General features: G+C 39.9%; 1 protein-coding gene across 1 annotated transcript in view; it reads left to right on the top strand.

The window, feature by feature from the left end:
• Nucleotides 1-14,425, top strand: part of ABI3BP (ABI family member 3 binding protein) — a 171,029-nt gene that overhangs the window by 129,078 nt on the left and 27,526 nt on the right. The window contains 4 exon segments of the mRNA XM_075725367.1: nucleotides 4,651-4,746; nucleotides 9,782-9,892; nucleotides 12,629-12,712; nucleotides 13,963-14,031. Of these exon segments, the coding sequence (XP_075581482.1) occupies nucleotides 4,651-4,746; nucleotides 9,782-9,892; nucleotides 12,629-12,712; nucleotides 13,963-14,031 (360 nt within the window).

The following is a 14,425-nucleotide window of genomic DNA, read 5'->3' as shown; positions in this document are numbered from 1 at the left end:
TAAAGCAAACTTTTGGCTGTTCACCTACTACTAACAGTGCTGCTGTCCCATAATACTGCTCTGTGCTAGCTAGGTTAGGATAACCTGAGTAATATACCATCGACTCTGCACATTCCTTTTTTTGGTCTGTGTAATGTTTCTCTGTACTAGGATTTCAAAGTATCTTTGGAAATTTAATACCTGTTGTTGACCTTAATATGATTTGAGCTACTCATTCCTGTACATAATTTTGAGAAGCCCACCACGTTTTTAGAAATGGCAAAACCTCAGAAGAGATGGTTGTATATTTAAACTAAATTAAAAATAGCCTGTTTAGAACATGACGTGCTCTTCTGTATTACATGCAGAGTGGATGCCTTCATTGAGGTATATGCTCTTTGGCCTTTCATAGTCCTTCTGGTAAATGAAACAAGCCCATCAAATTCCAGGACATCAGAGACAGTTACAGTATTAAATGACCAGTGGCAGTAGTTGTGGGTCAAAAAGTTTTGTTCTTTGCTTGTGTTGGCAGTCTGCTTAGAAGTGAGCTTTCTAATGTCTGATTACTGAAACAGGCAGAATGCACACAGGTCTCCAGGAGTAGATGGCTTTTGAAATCACATTACGAAATTATGCATGAATACACAATTATGCTAGACAATCTATTAACCTTTTCCCTTCTCCTATATAGTAGTAACCTTGGCAGAGGTGTCTGTAGATTAAAAGAAGGAAAAAAAAAATCAGCAGTATGAACATAATAGTAGACATGTAAATTGTTAAATGTAGTTTATTGTGCTTAATGCTGTTTTAGGTGACTGCTAAAGTATTTTTTTAAGCAATCTTATTTTAAACACTCCTGTTGGAGTGCCCACTAGTCGTCATTATTTCCATGTCTTCATAGTAGTGCCAGTTGCCAGGAGGAACTAGAGCTTCATTGTGGTAGATGATGTCAAAAATCATTGAATCATTGAATCGTTTAGGTTGGAAAAGACCTTTAAGATCATCCAGTCCAACCATTAACCTAACACTACCAAAATCGTCACAAGACTATTACCTTGCTGTGTGTACTCATAGGTGAATAAGTACCTTCTTGTAGAATTCTTCTGGAAGATGATACATCTAGTAATATGTTCTATTGTTCGGTTACATAAGTCTTGCCCTCTCTAAGTTAAGGAAATGTCCTGAAGATGTCTGTTATGTAGATTTTGTGTCCTACCAAGTGAGCCCTTTAACTTAAACCCGGTGTCCAAAGTACTAAGGAAGAGCTGACATTTATTATCTACTGTCCATTTCTTTGTGCCTCCAATCCTGCCGACAGCAACTCATTGATATCTTTCTGTGAGTTTGCACCTTTCTTCTCAGAAATGTAGAGAAATCACCAATTAATTTTGTACATTGATGACATGTTGAGAGAGGACTGCATCTTTTCGCAACTTTTCAGTCTGTACTTTCCTTGATGATCAGTAAGTGAAATCTCAAGTCTTCTGTAAAGCAGGTACATCATAGTATTGTGGCAAATGCAGTGTCTGAGCCTACAAGTCTGTCCGTGCTCACAAAAATAATTTTGCATAGCAAGAGGGTTCAGGAAATCAAAGAAATCTTTTGTATCTTTCCCAAGCAGTGTGCAATTTCATACTGCAAACAGAATGCCTAAGTCTGCAGAAAAGACTTAGAAAAGAGAACTCTACTAACCTGGAACCCTAAATCTTACCAGCTGAGCAAAGACAAAAAAGTTCCTTTTTCAGTAGGTGATATCGTAGAGAAATTATAACATTTTAAGATATCCAGATGGGTGGGAGGCGTCGGGGAGGTTTATTTCTTCCATTATGAAAATGATATGTTAGTTTTCCATGGTTAGCTTGTCAAAATCCTTAACTTCTGATCTAAGCTGATCAGAATCCTTAATTGGAGTGTAAGGAACAATATGTTTTCAGGCTTACCTTTAGACATTACATCATTTTTTCTTTCTCTGAAGAAGGGCACATTTACTGAAGAGCCATGGATACTCTGTTGTCTGAAGACCAGTTTGGATCTTTTAATTCCTTGCTGGGCTGGCACTGCTGTTGAATGTACTCCAGTTCTTCTTCCTGATTGTACTCATTAGCATCAGTGCAAAGATTTTTCACCCCATGCAGATTGTGCTTGGCAGCTGCAGGGCCCAGATGATAAGTGGTGGAATTTGGGTTTTTTTTAGCAGCAGCACGTAGGATTGTGGCTGGTTTCCTGGCAGGCTTTTCAGTCTCCTGGGTAGCTGTAGTGCCAGGTGGTAAACTTGACTGTGGGAAAGAGGCAGGGATCGCATCCTCATGACTAACATTCCTTTTAGTTTTCTACCATGTTTTAGCCATTTTCCCTAGGATTTCATTTTATTGAGATGGCTTTTCCTGTTTGTCTTAGTGTATGTAACTTATCTGACTCAGTTATTTTTTTTTATTTAATCCTAACCATATAAAAACTGGTCCTGATCTATTAAGCTTCCAGACAACCTTCAGCAAACAAACTTTGAGCAACATTTCCATTTCCCTTGTGAAAGAGAGAGAGAGTTGGTTTTCATTATAATGGCCATCAACTTTGTGTTCTATTTTCTTTTTATTTATTTATAACCAAATTCTAGAGGAACTGAAGTATTAAGGTATTTCAGTTAGTTTCATTAAGAGCACTTTTTCCAGTTCTTCCCTTAAAATGATCCACTGTTCTAATGGTATTCCTGCTATTAAAGATGCAGTGGTTAGTTTTAAGGTGTTCCAGACCCATGAATATTTCCAGGAGAAAATAGAAGTAAAAGAAGACACAAACACACATGCAAGTAATACATCTATTCTCAGTTCTGTTAAAAGTTTGGATGAATGTGGTAAGTCCAAATGCTTATAATAAGCAAGTTACATTAGCTAGAATAAGGCAAATATTATGATAAACACAGCAAGCTGTTTGATAGTGCAGGTACCTTGATGTAACTTTAAAATGCACCAAAACATTCAAAAAGGAGATTTTGTCAACAGGGAGGTGTTGTGGTTTGATCAGCTTTTTTCCCCTGAAACTTTGGCTTATTTTTCGTTACTGCTTTACTAATGGCAGAACAGCAGTGCAAGTTTCTGAAAAAAAAAAAACCCTGCTTCTTCCATCTAGAATGTATACAATATTTTGTTCATTCCTAGCTGATATAACTCAGAAAAGATTGTGATTCTAGTTAGATTGTAAGGAACAGGATAGAGGTAGGCTTTTCTGTAGACACTGTAAGAAGCAAAACTAATTATACTTGTAATGGATACTTGGGTGACTTAGTGTGATTTAGTCGATGTACTACTACATTTTGTTGATGTGTTTATTGTGAGATGAAGCTAAGAAACTGAATATAGTCTGACTATGACTCATGGTGTACAAGATTATTTTTCTTTTTAAAGCTAGTGCTGGTATTCTCATGCTGCTTCTTCCTTGAACACCATTCACGTAAAACATTGATTAGCACACTGGTGCTTTGTATATCTGAAGATCTAATTAACCACTCTAGTTACCTGAAGACAAAATGCAGCTATATAAAAATATATGATGTATTTAGAAATTTTAGTCACAGGGACCAGGTGACCTGCATCCTGTTCCCAGCTTACTATGAGTCTCATTACTTTAAGATTAAGTAAATCATTTAACACATCCATACTATGGACTGTGGATTCCTAAGGTATACCTAGCAAGAATGGCCAAATAGTAAAATAATTGAAAAATTATCTGCTTCATGCTGTTAAAATACTAGTTTAATCTCAAAATGAACTGAGCACAGATTATAAACCTATGAAATCTTTGGTTGAAATGTTTAGATCATGTTGGAATAGGGTTAGAATTTGATAATTAATTTAATTTTGAGATTTTAATACATTAACTTTCAGGTGTTTTTTCTTATGACATGAGAAAGAGTGATCTTTTTTTCCCAAAGAGGAGGAAAGTGCAATGCATCTTCTCACTCTACCATATATAGAGTTTTTATAAAGTAAATATAGTTTTTTTTTTATAGGGAAAGCGTACTAATTTAACAGTCTGGCTGTCCTATAACTATCAACATGTGAAACAGATGTTCTGTACCAGGAGTAGTTGTGTTGATATTTTTAATGCTGTTTACTTCAGTTTTTTTAAAAAATGTGTTTATATAACTTTTAAGTAGGACTTTCTTTTATATACGAACTTAATTTTATATACACTTTGCCTCCAGTACTCCAAATATGGTATATGTTTGGTTCAGAAATGCTCTAGCCATTCAATAAGGAGGATAACCAAAGATCATCTTTTGGGGAGAAGGAGAACTTTGCCCTTTGCAAGAATGAATGGACATTTTATTCTGTACACTGAAAAACTAAAATGTTCTCCGTACTCATCTTCCCACATACAATTTTGGTTTAGTTCATCTGTTATCTCTTAATCTTACTAATTCTCTCTTTCCAAATACACTTTTTTCAAGGAATGTTTAAAATTAAATTGCAGACTCTCTAGACCCAGATCACTTTCTACTTGCTCGAATAGGAAGAGAACAGATATCACTAAGTTACCAGTAAAAGCTTAGGTGGGTCATATATGCCAGTTTTGCACTTCATGTTAGCTAGAGTTTGAACATATGCAATATACAAGTATTCCATGACTCAGTACTGCACTGTAGATGCTTATTTCATTTCCTTTGTTTCACAGATGATGTATATACAACTGAGGATATTGCCAGACAAATTGGTGTGGATGTGGAAAGACCTTTGGAATCTAGGGATACCTGGGAAAAGCCAATTTCTGGTAAGGTTAATAAAAGAAGACAATATAGCAAATTTTAACAGTTACAAAAAATAAAAACACCGCTTTTCCTACACAAAAAGCAACTCTGCTAAGAAGAGAAAATAATTCTCGGTCATCCTCATCAGTACACCTTCTCTTGGCTTCAGGATGGTACTAAAAGAGAAAAAAATAAGAATATTTCATGGTCACTACTTAGTCACTAATACATGTCATATATTAAAAATTACCACTGCCAGTGGTAATGATCAAACACCCACAATACCGTAAGGACTAATATTTTTCATAATAATAGTTTCTACATAGAATCATAGAATCATAGAATCATCTAGGTTGGAAAAGACCTTTAAGATCATCCAGTCCAACCATTAACCTACACTACCAAGCCCACTCTAGACTAATCAGGGGTAGACCAGACTAAACCATATCCCGAAGTGCCACATCTACCCGTTTTTTAAACGCCTCCAGGGATGGTGACTCCACCACCTCTCTGGGCAGCCTGTTCCAATGCCTGACCACCCTTTCCGTAAAGAAATTTTTCCTAATTTCCAGTCTAAACCTCCCCTGGCGCAGCTTAAGCCCATTTCCTCTTGTCCTATCGCTAGCTACTTGGGAGAAGAGACCAACACCCACCTCACTACAACCTCCTTTCAGGTAGTTGTAGAGAGCGATAAGGTCTCCCCTCAGCCTCCTCTTTTCCAGGCTAAACAACCCCAGTTCCCTCAGCCGCTCCTCATAAGACTTGTTCTCCAGACCCTTCACCAGCTTTGTTGCCCGCCTCTGAACACGCTCCAGCACCTCAATGTCTTTCTTGTAGTGAGGGGCCCAAAACTGGACACAGTATTCCAGGTGCGGCCTCACCAGCGCCGAGTACAGGGGGACAATCACCTCCCTGCTCCTGCTGGCCACAGCATTCCTGATACAAGCCAGGATGCTGTTGGCCTTCTTGGCCACCTGGGCACACTGCTGGCTCACGTTCAGCCGGCTATCTACTAACACCCCCAGGTCCTTTTCAGCCAGGCAGCTTTCCAGCCACTCCTCCCCAAGCCTGTAGCGTTGCATGGGGTTGTTGTGACCGAAGTGCAGGACCCGGCACTTGGCCTTGTTGAACCTCATACAGTTGGCCACGGCCCATCGATCCAGCCTGTCCAGGTCCCTCTGCAGGGCCATCCTACCCTCGAGCAGATCGACACTCCCACCCAATTTGGTGTCGTCTGCAAACTTACTGAGGGTGCACTCGATCCCCTCATCCAGATCATTGATAAAGATATTGAACAAGACTGGCCCTAAAACAGAGCCCTGGGGAACACCGCTCGTGACCGGCCGCCAACTGGACTTAACACCATTTATCACTACTCTCTGGGCTCGGCCACCCAACCAGTTCTTTACCCAGCGAAGAGTATGCCTGTCTAAGCCGTGAGCTGCCAGCTTCCCGAGGAGGATGTTATGCGAGACGGTGTCAAAAGCTTTGCTAAAGTCGAGGTAGATGACATCCACAGCCTTTCCATCATCTACCAGGCGGGTCACCAGGTCATAGAAGGAGATCAGGTTGGTCAAGCAGGACCTGCCTTTTGTGAACCCATGCTGGCTGGGCCTGATCCCCTGGTTGACCTGTACTTGCCTGTGGAGTTCGCTCAAGATGAACCTCTCCATAATCTTCCCCGGCACCGAGGTCAGGCTGACAGGCCTGTAGTTCCCCGGGTCCTCCTTCCGGCCCTTCTTGTAGATGGGCGTCACATTGGCAAGCCTCCAGTCATCAGGGACCTCCCCTGTTAACCAGGACTGTTGATAGATGATGGAAAGTGGCTTGGCAAGCTCCTCTGCCAGCTCCCTCAGTACTCTTGGGTGGATCCCATCCGGCCCCATAGACTTGTGAGCGTCCAGGTGGCATAGCAGGTCATTAACTGCTTCCTCCTGGACTATGAGGGCTCCATTCTGGTCCCTATCCCTATCCTCTAGCTCAGGGGCCTGAGTACCCTGGGGATGACCGGTCTGGCTGTTGAACACAGAGGCAAAGAAGGCGTTAAGTACTTCAGCCTTTTCCTTGTCCTCGGTGACAATGTTCCCCCGCACATCCAGCAAAGAATGGAGATCCTCCTTGGCTCTCCTTTTATTGCTGATGTACTTATAAAAGCATTTTTTATTGTCTTTTACAGCACTGGCCAGATTGAGTTCTAGCTGGGCTTTTGCCTTTCTAATTTCCTCCCTGCAGGACCTAACAAGATCCCTGTACTCCTCCTGAGCTGCCCGCCCCTTCTGCCAAAGGCGGTAGACTCTCCTTTTTTCCCTGAGTCCCCGCAAAAGCTCCCTATTCAGCCAGGCCGGTCGATTTCCCCTCCGGTTCGTCTTATGGCACACGGGGACAGCCCGCTCCTGCGCCCTTAAGACTTCCTTCTTGAAGAGGGCCCAGCCTTCCTGGACCCCTTTGCCCTTCAGGACCGCCTCCCAAGGGACTTTCCCAACCAGGGTCCTGAAGAGGGCAAAGTCTGCCCTCCGGAAGTCCATGGTAATAGTTTTGGTGCCCCTCCGCTTAGCATCACCCAAAATTGAGACCTTTATCATGTCGTGGTCGCTAAGCCTGAGACGGCCTCCGACCTCGACATTTCCCACAAGCCCTTCTCTGTTGGTAAACAGCAGGTCAAGCGGGGCACCTCCCCTGGTAGGCTCGCTTACCAGCTGCATTAGAAAGTTATCCCCCACATGCTCTAGGAACTTCCAAGACTGCTGCCTCTCTGCTGTGTGGTATTTCCAGCAGATGTCTGGCAAGTTGAAGTCCCCCACGAGAACAAGGGCTAGCGATTGCGACACTTCTGCCAGCCGCTTATAGAATGCCTCATCTACCTCTACCTCCTGGTTGGGTGGTCTATAGCAGACTCCCAACAGGACATCCGCCTTTCCAGCCTTCCCCCTCATCCTTACCCATAAGCATTCCACCTTGTCATCACCACTGTCAAGCTCTATGCAGTCGAAACACTCCCTAACATACAGAGCCACCCCACCGCCTTTCCTACCCTGCCTATCCCTTCTGAAGAGCTTATAGCCCTCCAGTGCAGCACTCCAGTCATGAGAGTCGTCCCACCACGTTTCCGTGATGGCGACTATGTCATAGCCATCCTGCTGCACAAGGGCCTCCAGCTCCTCCTGTTTGTTGCCCATGCTACGTGCATTGCTGTACATGCACTTAAGCTGGGCTGTCGATTTTGCCCCCAATGTTGCCATGCCGCCCCTGGGCTCCTTACTAGCGGGCCTGTTTATATCCCCTTCCCCCTTCAAACCTAGTTTAAAGCCCTCTCAATGAGTCCCGCCAACTCTTGGGCGAGAATCCTTTTCCCGCAAGGGAAAAGCAAGGGAGAATAAGGTGACTGCATAACCCAATTGTCCTCCCATTTATAAGAAAGTTTTCTTGAATATTAGGATTGTTTGGAAAATTAGAATGTTAGGCTTGAAGCAAAGTAACAATGTGGAGTAAATAAGGTTTCAGGTTTTTTTACATGTGCTATACCAGGCTTGTCGGTTTTACTTTTCTTGCAAGTCTTGCAATCATATTTTCAAAACAATCAAAATATTTTTACTGAAAAACAGCTTGCTCAAATAGGCCTTCAAAACCAGACTTTTTGTATTTCACTTTTTCCTAGTCAGCTTCTTAGAAATTTTGTTTCAACTGAAATGTTGTAGTATAGAGTGTGTTTGTATGCCATATGTATACATACAAATGTGTAAACACCCTTACATGTAGAGAATTTCTTTGTTTCATAAGCTTGTTTTAGCTGTGCTTTTTTACTGGCATAAAAACTGACTGAAAATAAAATCTTTTTGGTTTTACCCTTGGATTTACTATTCAGCTGCAGCTGCTCTTTTTAGTTAGGTTTTCCTTTGAAAACATGTTATTAGATTTAAAAACACAGATACAAAGTGACTGCAAAAGTCCAAAAGGAGAAGAGAACAGAGAAAGATGGAGATTTTAGTGTTTGTATATTGTAAGTATTTCTAAAAATGCTCTCCCAAATGAGTCTGGATCTGCTTCCTTCTCGCCCGTAGTCACTCTATTTACAGGGTAAACTAAGGTCTGATACGTAGGGCCCAAGGTACTCTGTGTAGCCAACAACTCGGTATCAGGCAGTTTGCTTATTTGTTGACATTGGCAGCATTATAAGAATTATATTACTCTTGAGGATTTTCCCATTAGGTACAAAAAGTCTTTTGTTACATAAATGTGTTGCACATATCTCTTAGTTTTTTCTTAAGAAGTGCAAAGGTGAATAGTGGAAGAAAAATCTTTTCCTTGCCTTTCCTTTGCATAATAAAATCCTTTATAATTGCCTGGAAAATATAGGAAAATCTTTTGTAAGTATGAATTAAGAGGCTTAGGTTCTCCTTTCAGACCTCACTGTAAAAGGAACTTACCAGATAAATTTAACAGATATTGGCTGGAACTGCACATTGAAACAACCTAGTTGGGTGTTTCAGAGTCTCTAACACAGCAACTGTCTCTAGCCATGTCAGTGCATGAAGTGACAGTGACTTTTTTTCATTTTTCACTTCTGAACGGCATAGGATAAAGTGTCCCAAATTATAATTTCCCTTTTGCTATATCTTTTGTTTCAAGCAGCGGGTGACCGTTTTATCAGTTAGAAAGCACAAAAGATCATAAATTTTGTGAGTAGGATACTGAAGATGTTTCCAAGTACACTGAGGTGGTGTTTATTGTGGGAAGAAGTATCCTGTTGGCTGCCAAAAAATTACTGTTGACAGAAATGAGTGAGTACACAGAAAATGAATTGCTGAAACACTTGCACAAAGTCCCAAAGGAGCTACATTTTTTCAGTGTAAGCTTGGTTTAAAACTCCATGGCACACACTTTCCAAAGAATTTAAGGCTGAAAATACAACTCATTTCATCTCCTAACCTCACCTCTCTGCTTTTGATACTAAATGAGACATGAAACATTGTTTGAGAAGTCAGAATATAACTTGTAATGGGTTTCTGATTTTATGGAATTTGAAGTTAAATAATTAACACTGTCTTTAATGTCATTCAGTAACTACATCACCTGGCCCTCGGCATCCTCCTATAGCTCCTGTCAAGCCTACACAAATGCGAAGAAAACCTCTGCCTCCAAACACTGTGACTGGTAAACCAGGGAGTCCAGGTATCTCAGCCTTTTCAGCATAAATATTTTATTATGTGTGAGATAATACTGAACGGACTAGCAGGGTATAGGAGAATTTTATAGTATAGATTAGTTTTCTTTAATCTGTGATATCTATAGAAACTAGTCTTCTGGAACATACAGGCCTTGTGTCTTTTGTCTTCATACATACATCTCTGTTTTCCTTTTGTTTTCCTAGCCTAGTTATGTCAAAATCATCCCTGGTAAGGGAGCTGAAAGCAAAATAGCATAATGCAAGTCATCCTTTAAGAAGAGCAACCTCAAGAACACTTCATGTCTACTATTTGCATTTGCAGTTACTTAATGTGCATGTCAGATGGCAGATACTGAATATTATGCTTCAGTGCATACTCCCAACTGGTTATTTGGAAAGAATTTCTGTCCCATGTATATGGCACATCCATTAACCACTGCAAATAATGAGCTAATAGGCACCCAGAAAACTAACTGCACTGGGAGGTAGAGTGAGCCATTTCATGTGCGAAGAGTTTTGCTTCATTCCCCTGCTTCTCAGTATCAGTATAAAAGCACACAGGAACTTTCACATTTCCTATTTTATTTTAATTTTATCCTGAAGCTGATACTCCCTATCCTCATGTATGTCTTTAGGCTAACATTCCAGGTAGTCAGAAACTATCATCTCATTATGCTTAGCATCATGAGAAATGCTTCCCTCTTCATATTACTCTCTGTAGTTCACTGGAAATGTAAAGGTCTTGGCTCTGCTTAATTTCCTGTTGGCTTTTTTTGGTTTGTTTCATCTGGGGCTTTGTGTGCTATTAAGGCACTAAATACCTAAATAATTCTTTAGTATTTTGTGCAGCAGATTAGAAGCAAGCATCTCCAAGCTGGATGAAACAAGCTGTATATTCACTCAACAGCAGAGCCAAGATCAAAATGTTGTGTCTGTACTTGCTGTGGATCGCTGGCGTTTCCTTAGTAACAGCTACAACAGAACATAAGACGATGTCAGTCTTAAGATGTAGCATAAAAAAATGTTTACCTGATACATTTTCTTTTGCTTGTAATGGGATCTATGCTAATTTTCTCCATTAAGTGTCTAATTAATTTACCAGTGTTTTGAAATTTCACCCTTTTTCCATACACTAGAGGCCAGGTTATGTGGTAGTCAGCAGTTACCATACCTTGCTAGGTATTCAAGATGGAACAAACTGGTTAGATGATCTGGTTCTTCCTTGTGGGGCCAGTAGCAGATTTTCCTTTTTCTGTGTTTCCTAGTGTTTTATCCAGCTTAGTTTTAAACATCGTAATTGAGTTTCTTCTGTTTCCCTGGAGAGACTGTTCCACAGTATTAACAGGAAAAATTTGCCTCAGTGTTCTCTTGGATTTTCCCTTTCATAATTCTGTCCTGTTTCTCTTTCTCATTAACATTGTGATTAATTCCTTACTTGCATCTTTCTTACTCATCCAGTGGATGAGTATTATGGGAAGGTTTCTATGCAGACATTTAAAGTCTCCTGAAGGGAAAAAAAGGAAACAAGAGAGTTCCAGAACGTTTGCGAAACTGGACTTTAGTGAGAATCTTAAGAAATTTCCACTTTATTAAGGAAATTAGTGGAAAGTAGGGAGAGAATATTTATTACAAGAATCTTAATAAATTTTCACTGTATTAAGGAAATGAATGGAAGGTAGGGATTTTTGTTGTTTTAAACTTGGTTCACCAGAGTTCTGCCTTCAGTCACAATGTTCTTCTGTGTCATATATGCAGAGAATGTAACTACATTATGTAGTTCTTGACTTTTGGGGGGTTGAGATTTCACAGTCATGCAGTGGTTTTCTGGGAGTATCTGCATGTTTTGTGAATGTAGCTCTTGTCTTTTACAGCTATTTTGAAAACAGTCAAGACATCCTTTACCATAGGTTGTTTGCCTCCTAGAAACCTGTTTTCTTTATTAGGTGATAACAGCTGAAGAGTAAAAGCAATGTCACATAATCTAAAATAATTTTTTAAATAGCTGTTTAATTATGGGAGATTACTACTACAGATTAGATCAGTTCAGAAAGAAAGCTTTTTCCTTTGGGTCATGTAGTGTTATAAATGTTGAAAATGCTGGACTTGGTTGCATTTTTCTTACCTTTATTTGAAGTGCATCTTATTTTCATTTAGTGGAAGCTCCAGTACTGTTCTATGGTTAAACTCTTAATGCAGACCATAGTTAAGGACTCAGTGTTTATCATTATACATGTTCCAGCTCCAGCCTTGCTAATACATGTGCTCTATTGAGAGTAGAAATGAAAGGACCTTGCTATATTTGTGAGAAGAATTCAAGTTTCAGTTGCTGACTTCAGCTATTCTTTCTTGCAACTTGTGAAGAAATGTGCTTTCTTATTTGAGAAACAGAAATGTCAATGCTGGTCATTTTGCATCCTGTTACCAGTCTGTGTAGGATGGTTCTGTGCATTAAACCAGATCATATTCAAGCTGACTGAAGTCCTGTAGGGCAATCTCCAAGTAGCAAAGAAATTTCTTACTGGGTTTCAGGAGTAGGTTATATTGGCAATAGGACAACTCGAAACTTTTGCAAATCCAAGCTGTTGTGTAAGTTTTGAGGGAATATCATAGTTTAAATGAAAGTACTTGTTTCATGAAGCAGTTGTCACAAATCTGAGTTCTGTTAGAAAATCAGAAAGCTGTTTCACTCTTTTAAATAGTGAATGTCTTGTTGCCACAAGTTCGTCCTTCTGTCACTATAGCTAAACCCGCTGGACCAACAACACCTGTAAGGACAGGAACGTCATATAAGACGCCAACAGCTTTTGCAACTCCAGAGTATTACGGTAAGCATATTACAGACAGTTCTGGTTTCCTTTTTTTATTTTCATGAACATAAAGGTTTCCTTGTTTTCTTTTGCTTTGCTTCCCTAAACTATATTGATCCATTGTATATTCAGTATAGGAAGTATTCAGTCTGGGGTGATTCTGATTTCCTTTATGCCACTTTGCAACTTTTCTAACTTGGCTGAGTTCATCTGGCTGTCTTCTGATATACACCTATAAGTGAGAACATGGTCGCCCTTCCATCTTCCTAGAAATCAATACAGGCTTAGTAGGCTTTCAATACTATTCAGTGGCTACTTTAAATCTGTGAAGGGAGTAGATAAGGCACTTCTTTTCCTGAACATTTCTTTTTGCACAGGACATAAATTCAAATTATTATTTGGAAGTGACTGATAGTGCTCAGCATGGTTGTGATATCCTCCTAGCTATCTGATCAAACTGCCGCCATTTAAATAGAAAAAAATGTAATATGGTAAACACAGCAGTTAGTTGGTAATTTTCCCTTTATAAAATGGGGAGTTAACTACAAGTTCAGACCTAAATCTCCTCAAAGTGTCATACAGGAATGGGTTTGGGGGAGGGTGTGCTTAGAATTTTTTGAGCCAAAATATGCAGCTGTAGGTATATTGTCATAAATGATGCTGTTTCTTATTTTCCTGGATTTATAGTAATACTGAAATTCTTGTCTCCTTATAATGATTGTGAACTCACTGTGACCCTTAGTGCTCAAAGCAAGCTGGATGCTAGATTTATTAAAAAATGCTTGTTGTGAATATATTGTGTTTTGTCTGTTGGGATCCATTGTAGTATTTGCATCTAAGAGAAGAGACAGAATTTGTGATTTCCTTGTCACTATTTTTAGAGAAGTTCATGTGCCAACATAATAGTGCTATATATTCTATGAACGTGAAACAAGCTGTAAGCTAAACAGCCAGTACAGTGCAAAAAGATCCTTTTCAAAAGGTCTAAAGAGCATTTTGCATATATTGCATGAACTGAAGCTAGCAGCCATCATGAAGTCTGGTATTTTGATTATGGCTATCTTTATACTAGCGGGTAAGTATGGGGTTTACTTAGCATCACAGCCAAAATGTAATCCTTAAAAGGAAAAGACAGATCTGGCAGCGAAGGTCTACCATGGAAGAGCTTTACCATGATTTAAAATGCCAAATGAACTGTGAAATGCTGCAGTTCTAACTGTGAAACTTCATATTTATTGCAAATTAAATCATAACTGTGTTTCCCACAGTTGATGCAACTGTTTTCAGCTCAAGTCCTACATCAGAAACAGATTCTTCAGGCAAACCAAGGTACCAAGGTATGATATTAATAGCTGTGGTATTTTTATTGGGGGGAATATATGAAGACTGACCTATCTTGCATCAGATTTATCTTGTTTGATTATTCAAAGGCCAAAACTTCATTTGATTCTGTTTCACTTTAGTGTCAGATGAAAGGGCTGTAGTGCAGACCATCAGCATATTCTTGACTAAATTTTACTTCTACTTTCTTCCCTGCTACCACCTCCTAGTTTACGGTCTTGCCCACAAACTTGTTGTGGCTCTTCCCTGTATGCCAGCAGTAGTACAACTGCACACTGTTCACATTCCACCAAACCAAATGAAAATCATCCTGTGGGCTTGCAAGCATATCTGGAGAGGTATTGCCCCAATACCAGTGCACCTTACCATAAGGGATATCTACCCATCATA

The sequence above is a fragment of the Pelecanus crispus genome, chromosome 1 (assembly GCF_030463565.1).
Source record: "Pelecanus crispus isolate bPelCri1 chromosome 1, bPelCri1.pri, whole genome shotgun sequence".
Lineage (NCBI taxonomy): Eukaryota > Metazoa > Chordata > Aves > Pelecaniformes > Pelecanidae > Pelecanus > Pelecanus crispus.
Note: the sequence above shows the minus strand (reverse complement) of the source record. Positions and strands in the feature narration are given on the sequence as shown.